Source organism: Python bivittatus, unplaced genomic scaffold, assembly GCF_059951505.1.
Source record: "Python bivittatus isolate LINGU-HERP-01145 unplaced genomic scaffold, Pbiv_v1 ctg000340_np1212, whole genome shotgun sequence".
In the NCBI taxonomy this organism is placed as follows: domain Eukaryota; kingdom Metazoa; phylum Chordata; class Lepidosauria; order Squamata; family Pythonidae; genus Python; species Python bivittatus.
The window spans coordinates 8,774,510-8,800,711 of NW_028277056.1; the positions used below are offsets into that span (position 1 = coordinate 8,774,510).

The following is a 26,202-nucleotide window of genomic DNA, read 5'->3' on the forward strand; positions in this document are numbered from 1 at the left end:
GACTACCAGGATCTTGGTTGAAAACATCTGGTGAGCACCAGATTGGCAGTGACAATAGATAGATAGAGAAAATACTTTTCTCCATCATTTTATGTCACAGGTTTAGAAGATATGAGTTAAATTAAGATATAATGACTAAATATCTGAAGGACTTTCATATAATAGTGGGTAGGGAATTCGTGGTACTTTAAATGTGCTGAACTTCAGGGAATGCCAGGAACTGTAGCACAGTAACATCTGGAATACCATAGGATGCCTACCCTTCTATGTGAAAATACGTCAGATATTTGACTATCATGTTTTCTGTAAGCTAAACATATCCTCCACATACAACCTTGTCTTCAAGCTCTTCATCATCTCTGTTCCTTTCCTCTAGACCTGTCTCATTGTCCTGTCTAATCCAGGGCATCTACCCTGATTTGCAATTATCTCTTTCCCACCATCCTGGTCTCTTTCATAGAAAATGTTTGGACTTGAATCTGGGGATTTCCATGGCCCTTTAGTTCTCTATATGGAAAGATTCTCATCCAGAAAGCCTGAAATATCAGTAATACTGAATAATAGTGTGATATATTTTTGACTGAACCAATGATAATACTTTTCCAATCCTAAATATGCAGTTATTTAAGTTTGTGTGTTTGTATGTTGGTTTCTCTGTGAGTGTGTGTGTGTTTGTGAGAGAATGAGAGAAAGATCAAATCTTTAAAGAATGATACCTCTGGAGTTTTGTGCTGATTTTCATTATCAGTTACTGGAGACGGTGTCTTCTCCCATTTTTCTGCAACTTGATTGGCTTCTTCTATCTTTTGCTGGCAACTTTTCTGAGAGTTCAGTAGTGTCACTTCATAGAATTCTTGAATGTCTGTTGGTAAAAAAGAAATAATGTGTTTTTAAATAGAACAATGGTATTTGATGTAATGGATACAGAGGTTACCAATTTTTACTTAAAATCAGCATACATTATGCATTTGTTGAAAAATACATTATGCTTGAATATGGGAAGAAGATGCTGACATTAAAATTATCATTCTATAGTGCCTGGATTTTTTAAAGGGCCATTTTCCTTAAAAATATTGCATTAAGCTTTTCATAAATATTACATGAATATATGAATAATGCATTGTTCATCATTACTGAATGAAGACTAAAAATAAACATATTCATTGGAAAAGACTCCAATATATGCCAAACAACATACTGTTGTCTCCCCCACAATGTACAATGTACATAATGTGGTGGTGAAAGGTACCCCTGCATACACATATAAATTGCATTCACTACCAAGCCTATGAGGTGCTCCCCCCATACATAAAGTGCCCTTGTAAGAAAACATTTACAGCAAGCTGAATTGACCCTGAATTGCGACAGGAGAAAAATCAGTCAGAGTCCTGTGGACCAGTAAAGAAAATTGTTTCTATTCGCTGACCATATCTCAAAGATAGTACTAGTCCTCACTTAATGACTGCCCTGTTTAGTGACCATTCAAAGTTATGACAGTGCTGAAAAAGTAACTTTATTACCAGTCTTCACATTTAGAACCATTACAGCATCTTGTGGTCACATGATCGCCATTTGCATGCTTCACAGCCAGCTTCTGACAAGCAGAGTCAATGGAGAATCTGGCAGTAAAATTGTAAGTTGCAGTCATGTGATGTCTTGCTTAACGACCATGTGTGATTCACTTAATGACCATGGCAGAAGTGAGGTTGTAAGTCCACCACAGTCACGGATCCTGGCTAACTTTGACCTGAGAAAATTGGGATGTGCATTGCATTTGACCCTAAAAGAGAGATGGTGTACAAACCTACTATTTAAAAAAAGATTTGGCACATAAAAGGGGAAACGGAAACACTTTAAAACTCTTTAGAAGAATATCCTTAATATTACAACATTCTTCTAATGTTTAATGTACCAGTTGGAATGGAATTCAACGAGTAGTGATGTAAAAAGATTTCAGGATGGACTCCATGAGAATAGAAATAGCCGTACTATTCCCATACTATTCATATGTGGCACTAGCATGGATGTTGGCATGAAAAGAAGTCCACTATCATGCCTCTTTCTACAATCATAGAATACAAGAGTAAAAGTGAAAGCTCCATACTACAATGGTAGTTATATTTTTTAAAAGAGATTTCTTTGGGGGAATTTTTAAAAGCCTGCCTCAGGAACATGTAACATCAAAGAACAAAAGCAGGATAATTTCCATTTCAAAAAAGATTTGTGTGCAATTTACATTAAAAAACAGGTAAAACAAGGAAAGGGGCACCATATGTTGAGATGGCAAAGGTGGAGAGCTGTGAAATTTTCTCCATTTGTTTTATAAAATCCACTTTTAAGTGACAGACCAGAACACTAGTCTATAAAAAGAAAACTGAGGGGAGAGAAAAGGAAGAAGCAGAAGAAATCAATGTGGTTGCCCACAAAACTTAATAAAAATCCGAGAATTGAAAAGGACACAAATAGGAAATGGAAAGAAAAGGAGGCCACGAAGAAAGATTACATTCAGGTAGTCTGGAATTGTAGAGAAGGTATCAGGAAAGTTAATGTTTAGAATAAGCTGTGGTTAGTAAAGGACATCATCAAAGGCTTCTTCAGACATGATCCAAAATAAATGAAAAGAGAAGCTGTATAAAAGCCACTCACTGAAAATGGCAAAAGGACCAAGATTACAAAAAAAAAAAAAAGACAAAGCATCTCAGTTTTGATTTGGGCTGCCTTCTCAATATTTCACTGGAAGACCATCAAAAATATCAAGATTGGAGACTAGACTAGAAAGTCCAAAAACATCCTGAAAGAAAGAATGGGAAAATCTTATCTATATTATTCTCAATACATGGTCACATTTCTGAAGTCACCAGGAATCAAGCATGACTTGAAGGAGATTTCACTTTTAATTTGGAAGATCTGTGTTCTATCAGACAATTCTGAAGGTGAAGGGAGCATCATTGCAGCTTGAGCATCATAGAAACATAAGCAGGGAATTCCTACTGACTTTAAATGAATTCAGTTTTCCAGGGTAGTTGGATTGCATCCTAGAGTACTGAAGGAACTTGCTGAAGATCTAGCAGAACATCTGTCCATTATGTTTGAGAAATACTGGAGAATGGGTAAATACTGGAAGAATGAAGGAGAGCATCTTCTCTACTTTAAAAAAAATAGGGAAAGGAGGGCCCAGGGTACTACAAATCATTCAGTTTTACATTGACATTTACAACTCAATCATTCTAATGGCTCAAGGTGTGAGCAAAACCGGTATTATTTCCAAACCATCCCCACCGCATATACCTAGAACTTTAGGGTCATCATGGTTGTTTTCACCGGATGCAAACATTTGGAGTGCTAATGTTGGCATTCCAAATCAAGGACTACCGAAGTCCAACCTTTGCAACTCCAAATGTTTGCATCTAGCTAAAAATAACCATGACGATTCCATAGGTAAGAAGAAAGATCAAGTCAGCTAATCATTATATTCTACAGCTGGCGGAAAGGAAGACTTGCTGCAGTTCTAATGTTTTGCGTGTGGAATAGGCCACTAACTGACCACTATGAAAATAGAGCATAGGTCTGCATAGTTATTAGTCAGACATATCAGAGTTCTGAAGTAGCATCTGAAAAAAACAAGCTGTGCTGCAACTACATAATTTTAGATACCAGATTTAATAATGTATAGAGGAGAAGGAGGGTTTAGGCAGAGGTGTTTATAATTTTTGCAGTGAAATACAACCGAACTTATTTCTCATCCACTTCCCTAATTGCTTCTACTTTCATACATAAAACCAAATGGGGCGGGGGGGGGAGCCCTGCTGGCTAAAAATGCATAACCTGAATATGTGAAATGCCTCATTTTAATCTCATATTATAGCATGATTATGACAGGGATAACATGGAATTTGCCTTTCTGTCTTGGTAAGGAGCACATTTACATTTCCGTGGAGAAAGTCTCCATTGCGTTGCCAAAAAGGAATGCATATGGATGCATGCATGCATGTATGTGTGCTTGAGTGTGCGCTGAAGCATGCATTTCAGATAGGTATGTAAACATCATCCAGCTATCTATATCTGTCTGTCTGTCTATCTACTTATACCTCCCATGTTACTATCCATATTAATAGAGCCATATTACAGTCAAGCATTTTTTATTTTGTTTTTGTGTCTCCATTTTTCAAAAATACTATAGAAAACATATCTAAACATTAGGAACTTTTGTATATATCTTCCCCTAATTTTCATAGCTATGAAGTATGCAAACTTCGTGTCCTTTCAAAGGCGCCAACCATGGTTTGACCAAGATGGCTATCCCCATGTCTCCCAGAGCTCTAAACCTGCCGGAGACTGCTATCTTGTGGCCTCCTCATGAGAAGCAGCTGTCTGGAACACCTGTGGGCAATCTCAAGTCCTCTCCTTGTCCAGAGAAGTTTGAAAGGCCAGTCTACTTGCCAGCTCTTCATTCTTCGCCACGGTTGTCAGTGCTTTTCACAGAGCTCTCTTCAGTCCACCCTTCCTTCCTCTGGAAATCCAGATTGTTTCATTTTGCTTTGTCTGAGGGACTTTGTTACTGGGGAGAGATGAACACTAACAGATTATGTTTGATGCTCATGTCCACTGCTACAGAGAAGGCCAGCTGGCAGAGAATGTCCAATTGTTCTCAGAAGAATCTGTTGTGAATCGTTCATCCATAAATCTCCACCATCAGCAAGATGCTCTTTAATATCCATGCTGGTTCAGTTGTTGACAGCTAGGCCAGTTTGCTGTTGTCTCCATCAGTTGGAGAAATCGACTCACGCCACTGAAGGAGGATCCATCTTGTTTTCCATTCAGCTCAAGAAGGCCCAAAATCCTCTCTGTCATACAGAATGAAGGAGGCAAGAGCAATACCAAAGCAAGAATTTGAAACCATCTGAAATAGATTTGGTGCCAAACTGAGAAGACCAAACTCTCTGACCACCAAAATTAATGAATCTTAGCTTGATGCGCAAGAGAGCATAAAAAAATAAGACTTAGATCATGCCAAAGATCAACTGTGTCAGTTCACCATCACATCTGAAAAAATTAGGAGTAACAATTGCATAAGGAACTTTGTATTTCACAGATCTAGTATTTATTATAATTACTTATTTATTGCCACTATTTGTATAGATATCCAGGAAGCTCACAATGTAGTAAAAACAATGAAAAACATCCAAGAATCATAAAGTTGTTATGTGATAAAATAAATATTTCTCAGCCATCACAGAACAGTAAACCAATTGTGAAGACAGTTGTTTCCCAAATAGTTTGGGACTTTATCCTCTATGCAAAACTTTTGAGGGCTATGCAAAACATTCTGGAATATTAACAGTACCTGGCCATAAATAAATAATAACCAATAACCTGAATTAGACATACTATCAGTGCAGCTCCTGAAATACCTACATTGTCCTACAATAACTGCTGTTACCCATTATTAGTCAGGGAGCTGCATTTTGTACAAACTGTAGCTTCTAGGATGCTTTCAAGGGCAGCCCCATGTAAAATAAATAAATAAAAATGCGGTAGTCCAAACACGACATGATAGGAATATGAGTCACTGTTGCCAGAATCTCCCACTCCAGAAAAAAAACACTGGAATATGTAGCTTTGCAAATATTAGAATGCGATAAATGATTAATACACTCAATTTGTTTGCTTTACGTTAAGAATTAATTAATACATAAACTTGTTATAGAAGGCCTGAAACTCAAATGTACATTGATGGGTTAAAGAAATGGGCTGAAGGTAACAGAATGAAATATAACTGAGTCAAGTGCGAAGTTCTTCACTTAGGAAACAAAAATCAAATGTACAGGCATAGGATGCAGGATATTTGGCTCGGTAATGGCTCTCATGAAGAGATCTTGGAATAGTTGATTGATATGAGCCAGTACTGTGATATAGCTTCAAAAAAAGCAAATGCAATTCTAGACCACAGCAACTCTTTTCTGTGCATGCATGGCTCTGTTTTGGCTACTTAAGAAATCACACTTGAAGTACTGTACAATTTCATGACCAGTATATAAGATTGTGTTAAGAATTATAGGACATATCCATACAGCCTCACCATTACCCCCGCCACCCTCAGAAGACAAGTCTCTTCACTCTTGCCATCTTTGCATAACACACTACTCTGTGCTCCTTCCAGCTGACCAATGGGAGAGTGAAAAAAAGTTGGCATGGAGCTGGTGTCTCCCCAGTGTCCTCATGGTTCCTTGGCTTCAGCAGGGAAGGGGAGTGCTAAGAAACCAGAACACAACAGGAAACTCTCCCCCTTACAGCTCCAGCATTACTGTGTAAAACTATTAATCTGAAAAAAATCTAACCAGATCAACAACAGAGGACTCCCAAGGTCCCTGGAGAAGGGGTGGACTAGAAGACCATCAAGGTCCCTTCGAACCCTATGATTCTATGGTTCTGTGACTACTGTCTTCTGGGAGCATTGGGTATGGCAGCTACCCTGGATATAGTGCAAACAAAATGCATGCAAGGTGCATGAAAGAGCGAAAAAAGGGGCCTTGTTTGACCCTGAGACTAGAGATGTCAACAAAAGGTGGTCCAAAAAGTCGAGATGGCACTCACAATGGTGCAATCCAAGCTCTGCTTGTTTTTATCTGTATCACATGCAAAAAACACATAAAGATGGACGGAGCTACGACTGTACCATCAATCTTGACTTTTCTTTACCACATCCTGCGGACACCCCTGACTGAGGCATAAGCATGCTTCCTTCCAGCCCATGTTTCTCCAGCTTATTTAGGAGAATGTCATCTGCAACAGAGATGTCCTGAAGTTGAAATACAGCATTTCCCTCCCCCTTCCACCAAAGCTTATTACGCTTGTCAAATAAATTAGGTTTTATTTGGCATGATTTGTTGAAAGATCCAGGTTGGCCAGGGCCAATCATTTCATCTAGGCTACAAACAGCAGGTGCTTTGGAAACAGACAGTTCTGCCAATTTGTATGTGAGAAAGTTAACGCGCTCATGTGAGAAAAAGAGAATAGTTTGAAGGCAGGCTAATCTTTTTCCAGGCCTCTCTCTCTTGACTTAATGCACTCATGTCTACATTCATCTACTCTTGAGACACGTTGCCACCATCTCCATTTCCCCGTGAGAGTCCCTGGAAAGTCATGATGACGATGATGATGAATCTCACAGCTTTATCAGAGCAAAGCAGCCACCACCGTGTTCCATATCCACATCTACAGTGATCTTAGGATGTGTAGCGTATGTTGCTGATAGATGAAAGCTGATTCCACTCACCCTCCTGACTGCCTGCAAAGGTGGTGCTTAAGAACCAGCACGGCTAAGAGGCAGATGTGTTTAATTATAGACCTCTTGACAAATGAAGATGTACTGGGTTCTTCAGAAAATACTTAGAGGATTCACAGTGGTTACCGGAACTTCTGTAATCCTAAAGGAGACCATTCCACATTTCCTTGTCTTTTGTAATATCGTTTGATTGCATTATTATAAGACACAAGCATTACATGATATTATTTGGACAGAGTGTTATTTATACAGGATTAACTAGAGATGATTAACACTAGGGTGCTTTAGTGTTAAGAGAAAGAAAAAAAGTGTACATCGGTCTCAACTATGATTTCTAAAAGGTTAATGTTAATAAACAGAAGATGGCTTAAACTGTACATCTAGAGCTGAGTGTAGGATTGATAAACAGCTACAAACTGCATTCAATTATTTGTTATAGAATAAAGGTTTCTATCTTAGGCTGAACACATAATACTCAGGGCTCCGCAATATTGTTATTTATTGTTGTTTAGATAATTCCACATTTCAAGAGCTGTGGCTTTTCGCGGCAGAGGATAAAAATGACCTGTTCTGCCAGGGGCAACCATCAAGACTGCCCTGACTTAGCAGACTGATCAGAAGGGCCCCTAAACACAACCCAGCTGGTTTACTACATTTTGGGATGAATTACTATTTTATTTATTTCTTTGTTTTTTTAGGAATTAATTTACAAATTAATTTAGCCAGTTTTACTGGCTAAAGTCAAGTTTCTTGGAGTTCAGTTTCCAGGGATTTTGTGGACACATCTAAGCAGTTTTCTTGGCAACGGTATGGAAATGACCTGTCGCTGCCTTTTTCTGGGATGTCTGTTTCTTGTTTTTCAATTTCCCAGCCTAGTCTGCAGTCTTGGCCTTTCCTTGTGGTCTCCCATCCAAGGACTAGTCAGCTCCAACCCTGCTTAGTTTCCAAACCCAGAGAAGGGCAGCTAGGGGTGCATATGGGGTCAAAACCAAGATTACTTTACCACGTTACTGAGGAAAGGGAAGAGGCAGGAAGGAAAGAACACTGTTACCAATGGTCCACCTGCTTATTTCTAAACAGGAGGCTGGCTCAGGGACTTCTTTCCTGAGGCCTGATTTAATTTGTGTTGCTTTTTGTTGTTTTGTTCTTAGATGCATATCAGTTTACATTTCCATGTGTTAGAAGCCTGGAGGAGAATCTCTAATCAGGAATGCATTTGTCTTGCAAAATCTAGGGGAATCAAGCCTGGGTTTCTATTCATAATAAGGCATTATGGGCCAAACCAAAATAGCAACATTAAATATTCTCTTCTCCCAACCTCAAAGAAGCCCCAAACCCTCTTTGTCTGTACATATATATGCGTTATGTCACCTTTTTCATGTTCTACTCAAAAGTCAAACTATTTTAGTTAACAGAATTGTGACAGATGACACATACAAAAATATTAAAATTGATCAAACCAAGAAAACAATTCCAGCAGTGAAGCAGAGCATACAGCTTATTATTTTTATATTCTAAAAACAACAGCCCCCAGACAACCATCACCAAACTATTTGCTATATTCACATAAGGTGGCACAAACTTTCTAATGAGAGAAGGGGGAGATGACAGATTGCTAATATCTTGGAACCCATAAAGAAAAGACAAATGGAAGGAGAGTTGTGAAGGGACAGAGCTGATGATTAAAGGGACGGAGGTGCCAACCACAAGCGAAGATGAAAGGTGCAGAATAAGAAGGCATCATCCTTCTGCAACACCTTTCTGTCCCAGAATCCTAATGCACAAACAGCACAGCATTAAACAAAAATGTGCCAAATTCTGTGTCTAATAAACAGCTTTAAAAAGAAGACCATCAAGCAATCAAACTGGTTTCAACACCAATATCAAAGGTTACGTTTTCCATCCTCAAGGTAAACCTAATGCAAGAGGTACAAAGGAAGGAAACACTGTGGTAGAGATGATAGAGGCATGCGTAATATATGTGGGAATGACCTTGGGAGACAGGAGGAAGAGCCACAGACTAGGCAATGGTCATGTAAGAGGCAGCTGAGCCTGCAGAAGGAATGGGGACATGGCAAACCTATCAGAAGGGACCCTCCCTAGTCTGCAGCTCTTCCTCCTGTCTCTCAAGATCATCTCCACATACCATTACATCATGCAAGCCAAGATTTTCATAATCCTAGGGCTTTCTTCCCCAGCTAGGCACCTTCTAGATGTCTGGACTTCAGCACCCAAAATTCTCAACAATCGCCAGGCCAGCTCAGGAATTCTGTAAGTTGTCAACGCATCTGTAGAAGTCTGCAGGGTGATGTGACTCAGCTCTTCCCACTAGATTACCCAATGCACCATCCAGCCAGGCTGTGGAGGAGAAGCAGAACTATTACGTCTAACACAGAAACCTAATAGTTCTCTGGAGCTGAGCATTGCAGGTAAAAGCCAACGGTGTTGTGTTAATCAACTTTCAGAGAAACCTGCCCACCACCGTTGACTTTCTCATCAAAACACCTTAAGGAGATTCCACAAAATAATATTCTCTGTGTCCAGAAGGCAGAAGTACATCTAGTGGGTTTTCAGGAGGGAGACTCACTTGAAGGTTAGGAGAACATCTTGGCAATAACAATTTGGTAATAGAATCGGTTCCTTAATGGCTTTTCCGTCCTAGAAATCAGGTACTCATCTGTTGAGCAACACACTAGCACTGAATTTGGTATGATTCTCCAAACTGAAAATTACAGTTCAAAACCCAAGACCAAAGGTAACTGGACAAAAATTTACACAGAGCTAGTTTTGAACTTTGCATTTATCTGTTCATGGCTATGATTCCATGGTTTAATCAACCATAAAATCAATTTTCCATAATGCGTGGAAAGAAAAGCATTAGAGTGAGAAATAGAAGTTGCATTGCCCCTAACAATTTGGAAACACTTCCAATCACTGTGACATGTCTGACACAGAAAATGTATGCTTTTTAGGGGGGGGGGGAGAGGAAGTGGTTTTTTTCATTTTTTATTTTTTTCCTTTTCTAGGAGAAAATGTCTGCCTCGTTTTTATTCAACCTCTTTTTATTTATTTATTTTATTGGATTTATATAGCCGCCCATCTCACATATGTGACTGTGGGGGCTGACAATAAAATAGATAAAAACAAATAAAATACATAATATCAAATTGTTTAAAAGCAGGTTTTCCAAAGACGACAGCAGTTGTTTATATTTGCAAAATGCTTTAAAACCAAAAAACAAAACTAATCATGTTCTTGGTCCTAAAAATTCAAATACTTGGATTGGGATCTTGCCATGCCTCCCAATCCTTTGACTGAAATGCAGGTTTAATAGGATTTTGAATAACAAAATATGCCTTTTCCCATCTACTTTCTTGAGGAAAAAGTCAGCCCTGAGAGGAATACAGGCTTGTAAGCCTGACAGCTTCTAAAGATGAAAATAAATCCCATCAGGAAATTTAAAATCATTTCATTAGTTAAAATTAAAGGGAAAGATTTAAAATGCAATCATAGAGGCAGAAGCAAAATTAGTAGGTATTCATCATCCTGCTAAATTATTGAAGTGCGGCAAGATGGCAAGCAAACCCTATCGGCTGTTAAAATAACAGAAACAGGAAGCACATCCTAAGGTCTCTTTCATACTAATTAAATGTTTTCATAAGGAAATAGCACAAACACACACCTACGTTTCCTGACAGTTCCTTAAGGGTGTGTGTGCTTTCCCTAACAATAGCTACTGAAATCTTCTGATTGACTGGGACTCCTATCAGACATAAAACCAAAACTGCAGGATCATCAGGGCCCTAAATGGATGAAGAGCGGAGTTTGAAGAGCGGAGTTTGAAGGAGACATGGGTTACAAACTCCTTCCTAAATCTCTCTTCCTTTGGTGAGGACCTGGGTGGGACAGGGCCTGCAAATGACTCAAATGATGCAATTTGCATTAGGGACTCCATGACACAAATGATGGTCATCATTCATACCATTTCCATAATGACATCATGACATGTGTGATGTCACCCTCATTTGCCCTCCACCTCCCAGATGCCCATGCCTAAATTATGCAACGCTATAGGAATCATCTAGAAGACACCCGATAAAATCATCCAAGACAGTAACTAGTCAGCTTGAATTTTCTTCCCAGAAAGCTTTACTGAAAACAAGCTTATGTATATATGCACATACATACATACACATGCACACACACACACCATGCTCTGTGTTGGATTCTTTAATAAAGGGATGAAACTGGAGTTAATTTAGTCTTCTTGCCCAGCCTACGGATGGTCTTGCCCCTAAGCCCTTTTCCTCTGTTAATCTCATGGTCTGGGTTCTCAAAACACAATACACCATAGTAAAGCCACTGCAATTTGTGAACTGTGAATGGTGTTTTAGCATGTTGGGGAATCCAGGCAATTGTGGTTTATTTGGTTTAGCATGTTGTGGGAATCCAGGCAATTGCAGTTTATTCAACAAGCCATGATTAAACAAATCTTGGTTTAACACGGTGTTTGAAAGAAGCTTATTCTTATCTATTTCAGTGATGTGTCCAAAAGCCACCTTTAAGGGCAGTAGACCCAGGCTTGCTTGGTGGGCATACTTTATGGGCTTTTCTTTTTATTCAACAACTGAAATAAATATTACAAGGAAATTGTGTGTGTGTGGGCTGGAACAAAACTGAGGTTGAATCAATTTGCACGTTTACTTGTATTAAGTGTAGTATTGATGTATGTTTCTCTATATTCATAGATGCTCTTCTCTGTACCCCTCATGTCACATCCTCAAGAATTTTTTTGTTTGCTTGTTATTGTGCTAATGCGTGACTGTTAGCAACTAATTGATTACATACCTTCTTATCTCTTCCTGCTGAAAACGCAGGGTCAGCTTGTTAGAATAACAACGCAGCCTTGGCTCAATTTACATATCAAAGCTGCTATGTTTCCCTTCTAGACACGTGTCTGTAATATTTCCACACCACGAAGAATCCCCTTGTCTCCCTTTGTGGTTACCTTGTCTTCTTACCAGTTGCCAAGCAATTCTTCCCCGGTTTGAGATCTTCTGCCAGTCTGTGCACTTGGTCAAAGTATCTTTGATCAACATACTACATAAGATCTGTGCAAACTTTTTTCTGGGTGCAAGAGACCAGTGAGTCACCGTAACCTGTTAGCTTTGGACTAATAAAACAATTGTCTGGACCCTCTCTGGGTTATTAGCTTGCTCGGTGGGTGAACTTTGCCATGACATGTGAGATGGAAAAAATGCAGATGTATAGGTCCTAGAATATTACATTTATCATTTGGTATGACAGCATACACTTTACAGGATACCCTATGAAGGGCATTGTTTTGCTACACAATTTTACACTCTCTCATAGTGTATGGGCATGCATGTGACAGTGCACTCTATCTTATTTATAAAGGGTTAACTTGCTTTTGCCTTCCAAGAGAGCATACTATTCCCCCCACCCCATTTCCTTTAGAAGCAATTAGCCAGATGCCTGACTGAACAAGTAAGCTATAAATTAGATTTGTACCGGGCAGGCAGAGACACCAAATTCCAAAGACGTTGCAAAGAAAGGGGCCCTGCATTCCAGAGAGAGAGATAAGGAGGTGGGCATTTCTTTGGTAACCAGAAGAAAAAGTTAAACTTAGATTCACCTCTTTAGGGCCCACCTTTACTCCTCCCTGGACCATCCCAAAAATTCCCTTATATGGACATGAGGGCATGTACGATTTGATTACATTTGTAAATGCCTATAAAATCTTTGTTGCTTGCTTTGCAAGGTCTTGTTCTCCTCAACACTTTGCCACGGTGTTGAATGAGCCATCCAGAATGTTCCTTGGCCAATAAAACTTCTGTTAGATAAAAAGCCTCGTCTCAAGTTTATTTGGTTCTCTGAACTTGGGTAAACAAATAAACAAAGGCTTGTGCCTAACACCTATAAAAAGAGCTATGGGAATAACTAAAAACAAAACAAAATTGTAAAGGTGAACGAAGTGGAAGAGATACAAAACCAGCCCGGGAGCATTATTTGGTTTAATTCTAGTCCTGCTGATGCATGGTGATAGGCAATTTGCCCAAGTTTTACCAACAATTACCTTTTTGAGAAGGAAAAACCAATTGCTCTTTTGTGAACTGTTGAAAACATGCTGATTAATGTGCACAAAGGTTTGATCAGATGAGTTGATCTGAAAGGAATAGCTGCTGCCGAGATTTTATGTCTTTTAACCCACAAGAGTCCCTCAACTGAGCATTTGGGAATGTGGACAAGAATGTGTGTTTTAAAGGCTTTGCAGCTTCCTTGCCAGAAAAGATCCTTGTCTGCAAAAGGCAATGTTATACATACTAAGTGACATGTGAGAAAAAAACTCATTTTTCAGCATCTTCCCTTGTCGAGCCAAGAAAACTGCAGCCTTGATGCCCCTAGAAAAAGCCTTTAAGGCTTCTATACACCTGACATGCAAACTACGTATTTTTAGCACAAGAGCCCGGGAGGTAAATAGCATGACAAGGGGGGAAAAAATCCCAGCAAAACTCCAAAAGTCAATTTAAACTTCCAGATTGCCGGCCAACAGATTGGCTGATTTTTATTTGTATGGTCAAATTAGATCAAGGGATGATAAATCCAGTGGAATTGATTAGGAAACATAAAAAAAAAATTGATAGAATGGAAACTTTCCACTCACATAAAATGAAACTGTGGAATGAATAGTGGAAGATGTCAAAGAGATTCAGAATTGCTGCGAGATTAGAATTAAATATTATATGACAGGAGAAAACCTGTCAAAAGTTTTCACTGGCTGCATTAACAAACGACTCTGACAATCTGTTATGTTTGACTATTAGTACCCAAAACTTGATTTCCATGGAGCTTTTACAACACCCTTTACTCTCCAGGACCCAGCAAAACATGTTCCGCTGTTACTGGAGTACTGCGAGATTGGGCCACCCAAATTTGGCAGGCTGGGAGCAGCACAGGTTTTTGCTGCTTCAGAGCTGTGTTCGCACAATAGAGCTTAACTGGGTCAGGTGAAAAGGTAGCCAATACATATGAAGCTAAGCTAAGTGTTAACCTTGGTAAGGGGCTTGGAGGGGCCACGTTGTACAGATCCAGTTTGTCTGGCTTATGATGCAACTCATGATGTGGACCAAAAAACTGAATTAATTCAATAAGCAGTTAAGGGTCAGCCCTACAAGGCAGACCCAACTAAGAAGCCAATGCCATATTTTACTGTAACAGCTATACAGGTAGTCCTCAACCTACGACCATTTGGTCAGCGACTGTTTGAAGTTACAACGGTGCTGAACAAATGGTGGTTATGACCAGTCCTCCAAGTTCCGGCCATCCCAGCACCCCTGCAGTCATGTGATCGCAATCTGGGTGCTTGGCAATCAGTTTGCACTTATGACCAGTTGCAGCACCCCGCAATCATGTGATCGTCATTTGCAGAAAGTTAATGGGGAACCCATAAGGGAAGGTTACAAGTTGTTGGGATAAATCTGCCCCAACTGCACACCCTCCCCCAGCCCTTCTGCGCCATGCCGGCCACTTGCACACCCTTGTGCATCCTTCCTGGCCCGCACCTCACCCCCACACACTCTCCCCAACCCTCACCATGCCTCTTGCACATCCCCTCGCACCCTCACACATCCTCCCCCACCCAGCCCATAATGAATATCTCCACAGTTACTGGTGTTCTGTTTTTGAATTCTTAATAGAAAGGGAAGTACTGTAGAAACTTCTTGGCTTCATACACTGAATTTTTCTAGAAGCAACTAGGTGGCCACACTGAACTTTGCTCTGTTCTTTTTAATAGGTAATCAAAGCAAGAAATCACACTGCAATGCTGATTTGAAAAACCAACAGTGATAGATACGTCATCATTTTGTCAGCCCTTAGCTCTCAAATAAACCTTCAATAGTCTAGCCCAAAATTGCTTATAAATCATGCATTTTGCCTGTAATATAGGATGTCTGTGGTACAAACTGTCAAAGCTCTCCATTAAAGATATACTGACAAAGTTCCAGTTCTGAAACAATATCAACATTTTATCTACTAGATATTACTTAGAGCCTCTGATACTTTCTGACATAAGATTTATTTATTAGAAGGTTGAACTTCAAGGAGGTGGGATGGGAACAGATCACTGGTTGGTGAGAGAAATTTGACAGCTTATCCTTTATCAGCAAAATGCAGCAGTGATCCAACAAAGCAATTCATTTCATTAAGAAGCAATCAATTTTTTTTAAAAAAAAGAGAACAGCTCTTCTCAAAACTGCTGTGTGACTTGAATGTTTGCTGCTAGATATTCACAGTGATCTTAGCAGAAGCTTCACGATGGCCATCAACTTCATTTGGAAGAACATGTGGGAGAATTTCTGTGGCTAACGGGATACCACTGGGAGAAAATATTGATTTAGCAGTGTGATTTAGAAGCTACATTGATCAACATCCTCCAATTATTTATTTATTTACTATTATTTATATGCCACTTCAATTCAAATCAGGCTCTCTCAGGGACTTACAAAACACTACAAACATTAAAATAAACAGTAGTCAAAATAATAACAAAATAACAGTGCCTGTAGAGTAGCCCACAGCTTCCAGACCCATAGCAGGAAGGTCTACCCCATCACACATCTAGTCCCAAGGCTATTTGGAATAGCTAGGTGTTATTGGCTCTCTGAAAAACCAGTGGAGGTGGAGAGCCTCTCTGATCTCAGGAGGAATGCTGTTTCAGAGAAGTCTCTGGAGATGACGTTCTTTAAGGGAAGGAACCTAGAAACAGACTATTCTTCCTGTCTTATAGGGCAGGTAGAAGCAACTTGGAGGAGACCATAAATATCCAGGTTATAGGCTATGTAGGGATTTAAAGATGACTACTGGCACTTTGAATTGCACTCAGAAAGAAACTGGTAGGTAGGACAATTCCTGCAGTAGAGGTGTTAACAAGAGAAAACCTAGAGGCTCTCCTTCCCACATGTCAGCTCATCAAGGTAGTCCAGACAAGAAGCATTACCAGGAGTATCAGCACTATCTTTATTGTAAGGTTACATTAAACACAATCTTGCAGGACTGAAAGTATTTCTTCTCTTTTTAGTCTCTGGAAAACTAGGGAGGGTCCCTTCTGAAACGCTTCCCATGCTTTCCCCCCACCTGTGGACTGAGCTGCCTCTTATCAGACCGTTGCCTAGGCTCTGGGTCTTCCTCCTGTCTCCCAAGGTCATTCCCACCAACCACCACACCACATGACTTGCTGCATTTTGGATAAGTTGAAACTTCCAGGTGATCTTCAACAGTAGCACCATGCAAAGCCCATTGCAATAGCCCAAAGGAGAAGTGATTAAGGTATGAGTAACCATAAGCAGGTCCTCTAGATCCAAAAAAGCCTAAAACTGGCAGGATAGAGGTAGTTAGGCAAAGGCCCTCTTAGTCAGAGATCCCAACTACTCTTTCAGCAGGAGTTGAGTCCAGAAGGGTTCAACTAAGTCCAAGTTATGAACCAGTTCTGCACAGGACAATTTAAACCCCTCCAAGGCCAAAGATGCAATATCCCTAGTATCAGAAGACTTCAGAACCAAGACTCCACAGAGCCCTAAATCTTCACAACCTCCCCCCTCAACATTTTCTAAATGACTGAAAAGGAATTTTGCATATGATTTACATGACTGTACAAGAGTGCATCCAAAAGGCAATGAGATTTGTATGTTAGTTCTGTGAACATTTTTTTGCAAAGAATAACATATGATTACTCTAAATAAACTTTATAATTTATTCCTTTTTTTTTTTTTGTAAACTATTTCTTTGTTTCGGTTTTACTGGTTATATGGCTGGTATGTTTTCACTTGATTTATTTTAAGGCATTTTTATTGTTATCTGGTTTTATCATTGCCCTCTGCTTTGAGAACTGATTTCAAACGTGGGATTTAGATCTTTATTTATAGACAGATATATCTCTGCCGTTTTGCCCAGGGGTTATGAGAGTAGAAATCAACACCTTTGAAGGGTACCAAGCCAGGATGATGAGGAAGAGGATGATTTTGAGCTTGATCCTATATAGTTTTTCATCCACGGGAAGGATAGATTATGTCAGAAATGATGATGATGATGATGATGATGATGATGATGATGATGATGATGATGATAGTTTGATGCAGTGGTTGTAGGCATCAGTCTAGAAACCAAGAGACTGAGTTTTCATTCCACCTTCAGCACCAAGCCAGCTGGAGCCGAAGAAGAAGAAGAAGAAGGAGGAGGAGGAGGAGGAGGAGGAGGAGGTGGAGGAGGAGGAGGAGGAGGAGGAGGCAAACTACTTCCAAATGTCTTCCCAAGGAAACTGCAGAGACTAGTCCAGGCAGTCACCAGGAGTCAACAGTGACTCAAAAGCTGTAAAGATCTGTGGGGATATCCTTGAGAGACAGGAGGAAGAAGAGCTGCAGCCAGGGCAGTGGTCAGATAAGAGACATCTCAGCCCACAGAAGGAAAGGGGGCATGGAAAGCATCTCAGAAGGGACCCTGCCTAGTTTCCTGGAAAGTAAAAGAGAGATGTGCTTTCAGACTTGCAAGATTTTGTTACTGTAACCTTACAATAAAGGTAGTGTAGGTACTCATGGTACTGGTTTCTTGTCTAGACTACTTCAAAGGGCTGACAAAGGCACACAAAAATTATTGTTGTTTTTGTGTTGTTGTTGTTTGCATAGTCAGCCAAATATTTAGACTGAATTTGGCATTTTTATCCATCTATCAAGTCCTTCCCAAGGACCTGGGATAGGCAGATGTTGTTGTTTGATGGTGTTAAAGGTATCATCACAGGATGTAGCTGTTCCAAGTCAAGCTGCCTTTTGCAATGGACTGATGGTGATTTTGTCAATGCTGACGGTCTTCAAGTAGTGCTCCAGATGTTTTGGGATTGCACCCGAGGTGCCTGTTACTATTGGTACTATCTTTGCTTTCTTTTGCCACAGTCATTCTACTTCTATTTGCAGGTCTCTATATTTTGTGATTTTCTCCAGTTCTTTCTCTTCCATTCTGCTGTCTCCAGGTATTGCAATGTCCGCTATTCAGACTTTTTTGTCTTTCTTATCAACAATTGTTAAGTCTGGGATGTTGTGTGGCAGGTCTGTTTGAATTCTAGAGTCCCAGAGCACTTTAGCTTCTTCATTTTCTATTACTTTGTCTGTTTTGTGGTCCCACCAGTTCTTGCTTGCAGGCAAGTGGTATTTCTTGCAGATATTCCAATGCACCATTGTGGCTACTTTGTCATGCCGTTGTTTGTAGTCAGTCTGTGTGATCTTCTTGCAGCAGCTAACTAGGTGGTCCACTGTTTCTTCAGCTTCTTTGCAGAGGCGGCATTTGCTGTCTGTTGCTGTCTTCTCAATTCTGGTTTTGCATGCATTTGTTTTTAAGGCTTGGTCTTGTGCAGCCAGAATTAGCCCCTCTGTCTCTTTCTTCAACTTTCCTGCTCTTAGCCATTGCCAGGTCTTGTTATCTGCTTTGCCTCATAGTTTTTTTGTGTACTGCCCATGTAATACTTTGCTTTGCCATGTCTCTTTTCTGTTCTTCATTTGGCCTTTCTTGTAGGCCGGTTTGGTCTCTTTGGTATTCATTAAGCCTTCATGGTACACTAGCTTCAGTGCATCTTCTTCACTGTCCTTCAGATATTCTCCCAATGCCCTTTTTATTTCTTCTTCTGTCTGGTATACTTGCATCATTCCAGCCCTACCTATGCTCCTTGGTAAGTAGAGTCTGTCAACATCACTGTGTGGATGAAGGGCGTGATTGTCATTATTTTTCTGGTCTTCCTATCCAGGGCTTCTAGTTCAGCTTGAGTCCAGTCCACTATTTCAGCTGTGTACTTAATGACTGGAATTGCCCAGGTGTTAATTGCCTTGATGGTATTTCCTCCACTGAGTTTGGATGTTAAGATCTTCTTCACTCTCATGATGTGTTCACTACTAACCTTCTTGACTTCAGAGTACTTGATGTTGTCAGCCTGAAGGATGCCCAGGTATTTGTAGTGATCTGTCGTCGTTGTCGTCATCATCATCATCATCATCATCATCATCATCATCATCATCATCATCCCATGTTGTTTCCAGTCCCTGGGAAGAATAGCTCAGCTGGAAGCCTTTACAATTATCTGAAGAATAATGGTTTGTTCCTTCAAGTTGTAGTCTGATTTTGTTAATTGCTTGTGCAACAGACTCATTTTAAATTAAGCTCATTATAGGTAGGAGCCATTCGCAGTGATGCCTCTATTGAGGTAAGATTGGTTCGTTCTGTTCCAAGCGTTGCTAATTAATCCATCATTATCTAGGCCTTGAAACATGCAGCTCTATTTGTTTAAACGATGGCTACTGTGAACTTCACTCATTGGGGCACCAGATTAAATGTCCATTTAATGACCGTAACTTAGTTAACACCAGTGTGACTATAAATGCTGCTGATATATTGGCAAATATATCAGAGTTCTCTGCTTCCATTTTCCTAAAAATGCTGAAATCATATTTCTCTCCTTATTAACTAGCTATTGCAGTGGAGGGGGGTGGTCTTTAGGAGGGGAGAGATAGTATTGGATGCCAGAGAGGTAATAGTCTCAATTAAGCCAGGTAAAAGCACCAATAAAACAGAAGATTCATTATTATTGTTAATAAATGTCCTCTTCCCCTTACAAAAGACATAGTGATTGACTATCTATGTATACCTACTACAACCTTCTATAGCCAGTGAGGTGTGCTCTGGATTGAAATAATTGTCTTCTCCATAAAATTATCATGGGGACCCTCATGGGTGTGTAAGATTGCTTGAGGGAGGAGCTGAGAAAGGAAAAGAAGGGAGATTAGAATACACAATCAAAAGAAGGTGAGTCAGTTGATAGCTGTCAGCCCTTCAAGGTAGTCCAGACAAGAAGCACAAACCATGAGTACTAACCGAATCTTGCAAGTCTAAAAAGCATTTCCCCCCTCCTTTACTTTCACTTTCCAAAAAACTAGGGAGGGTCCCTTTTGAGATGTTTCCCATGTCCCTTTTCCTTCTGTGGGCTGAGATACCTTTTGCATGACAGTTGTCTAGTCTGTGGCTCTTCCTCTTGTCTCCCAAGGTCATTCCCACAGACCATTACAATAGCTTGTCTCCTAAATAGCAACTCAGCCCCGATGGCAAGAAACCTGAGATGAAGCAACTCTGATGAACTCACTATAATTGAGGATTGGAAATTCCTCTTTCAGTTTCCAAGGTTCTGTATTTACTCCAGAATAATGTTAAAGATACCTTACTGAAATCTGGGTAGTGCTCCATTGCTTAATCTTGCCCACTTGCGTGGGGTTGGATGGTGTGATGGAATGGAATGATGAAGGCCAAGCTCAGGGAGACAAACATTTTCTTAGCTCGCCAGAACCATGTGGGAGGATCAAGAGGATGAGACTGGCACCTCCCTGAGGAATTCACACTGTTGTGGCTGGAGGACTTTGGGAACTGGGGTTTTAGTCTGGAAAGATTCTTGCTAGAGGTTGTTGCTGATAAACATAGCTGAACTGAATTAGCATTGTCTCTTGGAGTTCCTTGGGCTAGGCCTGATAGATGGTGAAGTTACCTGAATGAAAACCAGAGCCCCTAGGCACTGACATATAGTGGCCAACTTGTGATTTTTTAAAAAAAATAGTTAGTCAAAAGGCCAACTACCCTTGATCAGCCAAGATGAAACCAAGAGGTAGAACCACCCTACTGAATCAAGGTGTGTGTCAGTGAAGAAATGGCAATAAAGAAGATTGCTCAAGAGGTGAATTCAGAGGCTCAACAGCCATTAATCAGGGATGCTTTAATTTGGATTACTGTACAGAGCAGGGGATTGGATGATGGCCCCGATGGCCCCTTCAAACTCTAGGATGTCCAATTAGATAAAACATCTTGCATCAGCTTAGGCTGGTATGTCCAATGCAATTTTTCTTGGATAGCAATAATCAAACGAGATTCATCCACACTATGTTGATTTCTTATGTAAAATGATAGTAATGTATGTATTCAGGATGATCCACAAACTATTGATTGTACATGTAAGAGTTATAAGATATGGGAAGATATTCTGATGATCTTGAAAGAACTCCATATTGATGTTTACCTATAAAACTCTACAGTATAGAACTTGGGAATCTCATATTCAACAAACCACTAAGACAGCCTTTCTTAGACTTTCTAGTCACTACGCTTCTCCATACTTTTTCATCCTTGCAAAATATCTGGGTTTCCACTTCCTCATATACTGCCTTTTGTTCTTTAAACTTCTCATCTTTCTCTTTTCCAGGATTTCATCAACTCCATCCAGCCATGACTCTCTCAGTCTGTAACTTCCTCTCAACTCACTCTCTCTTCTTTTATATATTTGTTTTGCAGTTGGATCCTCACACATTTGCTATATATGACCAAACCATCTTTTATATTGGTCACTCACTCCACTTTCATTCAGCACCTACACCCTTTTGACCTTATCTTTTCTTGCTTTATCACACACTCCTCCTAATTGCTCCATTCCCACTTTATATTTCTTACAACATACCCAACTCTCATTTCCATATAACAAGATGAGTAGAAGTACGTTGTTGTACACAACCATTCAGTTTGGAGTTTTAATCTCACTTCTAATACTTTTTTTCATACTTTCTCTTCCTGCAGTCATTCTACATTCACTTTAGTTTCTTTCACTTTCTTTTTCTCCAGTGTCCATTTTTTATCCAGGATCTGCTCTTGACACTACAAAAAGTAGTCTGTCCTACATTCAAAAAGTCTTATCACTCTTGTATTCTTCACAATTCTCTCACTCTTTCATCATCAACAATGAAATCCATCATACTTTTAGATTTTTTATTTGTTCCTTTGCTATGCATACACATAGAGTTTGATGAATTATGTGCCATCAAGTTGGTGTCAACCCTTACCGACCACATAGATAAACCTTCTCCAGAATGATAAATAGACTTAAGCTTAAATCTATTTGAAATAAATATAGCTTTTTTCTAAAGAGATACTCACCCAACTGCCACAATTCTCATTCCTTCTTGGATCTCCAATTGGCCCAATCACTTTTTCTTTACTCTTCCATCTTGTTCCTACCCATCCATTCATGTCACCTAGTAGAATAATTTTTCCCCAGATCACCTTCACTCAGAATGTTGTGCAATTTTTCCCAAACTCTAGTTTTTCCATTATTACCATTCACTGGAGGATTACATACAGCTATCATAAACCAATGAATTCCTGCTTTCACATGCACCCACAACAATATAGATAGACCCATCCATACTTTCTTACGTAGCCCCTTCATTCATAATTAAACCTATGCTTTCTCTTTCTTGCATGTATTCATCAACTCCACTTCAACAAGATCAGACCTCTTTACTTCACGTGTATTATATCTTTTCCCTTTTCTTAGTTTCACAGACATACTCTTCTATTTTTTTTCTTTCTTTTCTCTCATTGGTTACTCATGCTCTTCACCACTTCCTCCTCTTCCATTCCAAATCACAAGCACCATTACACCATAATCATCAAGAGATGAGCCCAGAAATATTGATTATCCCTGTCCAATAAAGGCTTTTGCATAGTCCTTTTTATAACCTAGAGAAGGTGTAGACTAGGTTACCAGCATTAGTTGCAGCTAATCTAACTTTTGCATATTTTGGCCAGTATGTCCCAAATTCAGCCAAACCCCACTTTTACTCCCAAACAGGCTCGTGCTATTCTGTGTGAGTAGGGACTACCATGCAAGCCCATATACTAGTGACCGCATCTCCCCAAGTAGGAGGTACATGAAATGTAGTCAGGAACACTCTGAATGCCTGCAAAGGATTGCACTATGAAACTGTTTTCTTCAGCAATTTTAATACAGATTGCTGTATTAAGTTTGCAGTGTGTCTCCAGATGCTATATTTTATTCCTTTTGTGTTTCTTATAAAGTGCCCTGCTGTTCACCAAAGGGCAGTAAAAACATCTAGTATATAAATAAGCCATATAAATAAACCATTATAGATGGTTTTGGCACTACTGCACAGGATGCTCATTAGCTTGAGCACAGTTCAAGGAAACTTAAATGAACATTGAGCTTGTGAGCTAAACTTCAGGAGAACATCTGGGCTATGTCGGGGTGATATACTGAAATGGGCGAGGGGGTGAGTTACTGTGTTGTTGTACAGTCAACGCTCACTGACAACAACTCCGAGGAATTTAGTTTTTGTCCAGAATGGTTTATGGGAGAGGCAGGACAACATACCCTACTTCGCAGTGGCTGGTCATCTTAAATCAGTGTTGTCCAAACTTGGCCACTTTAAGATGAGTGGACTTCAGCTCCCAGAATTCCCCAGCCAGTCCACTCATCTTAAAGTGGCCAAGTTTGGACAACACTGTCTTAAATAATAACCACTTCCAGTTGTTTGGGTCATGAGTTGTCATGACTGCTGGCACATGGTATGGGTGACTCTGTTAATCAGAGGAGTAGCCATATGTTGGTCACTTGTGGTATACAAATTATATAGATCATGTTTCAGACTGCTTTTCAGCAGTACAGTAGATCTTTATGGAAGAATATTTCATTGCCTCCTCATTGAGTTTTACATCATGTATCTTTTAGCTGAGACCTCGTTAGTATATGGATAGGAGACCACTAGGAAATCTGAGAGCTATGGGCTAGAGTGGGCAGTAAAAAGATCTCAAATTAAAGCAATGGCAAGCTATTCTCATATTATTGCTATATGGCTGGGTCTAGGAAGTCCCCAGGAACTGAGTTCAAATCAGATACTTCATTTTTTATTTAATATTACTATTCTATTTTTTTTTTTTACATTTTAAGATGTTCATCAGTCTCAGTTGTTTCATAACTTTTATTCTTGCTGTGGGTTTTATCTTAAATATTTTTCTATTTTCTGCATTTATTTTACTGTAATTATTTTTAATAATTGATTTGTATACCACCTAGAGAAAGGCAATTATTGGATGGCTTAAATCAAGGGTGCTCTTCAAAATATATATTTATTCAGAAAATATACTTGCAACCCACTCCCTTAACAGCAAGGTACAGCAAAAAAAAAAAAAGAATTAGCATGTATTTAAAAAATTAAAATAATAAATAGCTAAAACAGTTATGGTATTAAAAGGCCTGGGAAAAAAAAAGTATACTTTAAGCCCCCTTCTAAACGTTAGTAAGGAGAAGGCTTCCTTCAATTCCAGTGGGAATTTTTTCTATAATATGTAGTTATTTTTATTTATTTCCCGAGGCTTCTGTGCTACTAAATTCCCATAGGCTCTAAGCCAAGTACAGAATGCCTAAATATAAAGTTAAAAATGTTCAACATATAACTAACAAACCATGACAATGTTCCCATCCCAAAATACATTCTTAAAGAATGATGTCAGCGTGGCCCTTCAGAACATGGAGGAATGTCAAAGAGCTGGCAGTAAGCTGTTCCATAAAAAGGGGGCCACCACTGAAAAGGCTCACTCCTTGTCCCCCTAAGATGACATTCCCCAGCAGTCACCCTCTTCTGGGTCTCACTGGAAAGGTAGATTCAACCCAGAAAACGTGGTCCCACTTACCAAACCATGAAGGACTTTAAAGGTGACAACCAGCACCTTGAATTGCACCTTATGGAAAAAGCTGAGTTGATTGATGATATTGTACAGTATATATCACCAGCATGACCAAAAAAACATGTTCCATTGATGACCAAAGGATGATGGGAGTAGCTTGGACCTCAGCTGTGTAAGACTTTATGCTTGAATTGGGCTTAGAGGCAACCGTGAACTGGTGATGTTGTTTCAATTACAGGGGTGCAAACATTTGGATGATCACTTAATACCAGCAAATAGATACAGAAAACTCTAGTTCTTTGCTATCAACTAGTGGCCATTAAGGCTTACACCAGATCTGCAGCCGTAGAAAGGGTCCCCACTCACCATTTGTGCTACGGCATTCTGGGAGTTGCTATTTTCAGACCACCTACAAGGGCCACCCCATGAAGAGCAATTGATCAGTCTTGAGCCATCTTCAGTACATGAGTCACCAAAGTTAAGTTATTCTCTTTTGAGTATGGATGTATTTTGGAGGCAGAAAAATGGGTGGGGAAAAGTGTAGGTCCCAGCTACAAACATCCCTCTTCTTAAGAGTTACATGATGAGCAGAAACTGAACGGGTGTATCCTTTCTATTTCTATGCAACCACAAGCAAAAAACTAACACCATGCTCAGTCTATGCTGGTGAAGATGCAACAAAGCTAGCCAGTAGAATTTGGCAATCTTCAATGGGAGCAATGAAGAGATTACTACAAAGGGGACGAAGAAGCTCATATTTGTAAATCCAATAGCAAACTACAGCCAATGTGACATGACAAGAAGCTATTTTCATACAAGTGCTTTTGTTCAGGGCATTAATGGGAACTTAAAGCAGCACATACTTTGGTCACCCACACAGCTGCAGGTCTGATTCACCCAATTATGAACAAACTTGCACAGCTGTTTGCAGTAAACAGCTGTCATTTTACTCAATTGCAGTGATGTATTAAGATAGACACCCACCACCTGCTATAACCACTTTCTAAGCAAGAAATCTTAAATATTATTGTACGGGATGGGGAGGGGCTGAATTGCAAAAGTTAGCATTTTCCAGTTTTCCCCAATCTGGCTATGGGTCTTGGGGATGTGATCACACCCTCATTTCTACTCAACCTAAACAAGCATTACTTATTATTGGAAAGGAATGTTTGCATTTGGATTTTAAAAAGAAATAGGAAGCATGGTGGTTCCAATGCAAACATTGTTTGAAGGGAAAGTTAACTCTTTCTGCTCCCATCCCACGTGGCTAAAGAAAGTCAGCTCCTCTCTGAAGCTGTTCTTAACCTTCATTCAAGCAGCTTTGAGAAAGCAGGTCAATTACT

At 39.7% G+C, this 26,202-nt stretch overlaps 1 protein-coding gene across 1 annotated transcript in view; it reads right to left on the reverse strand.

Moving 5' to 3' along the window:
- Positions 1-26,202, reverse strand: part of DLG2 (discs large MAGUK scaffold protein 2) — a 958,242-nt gene that overhangs the window by 842,266 nt on the left and 89,774 nt on the right. Inside the window, exon 4 of the mRNA XM_088140514.1 lies at positions 717-862. Coding sequence (XP_087996640.1) covers positions 717-862 — 146 coding nt within the window. The remainder of the gene's footprint in view (positions 1-716; positions 863-26,202) is intronic.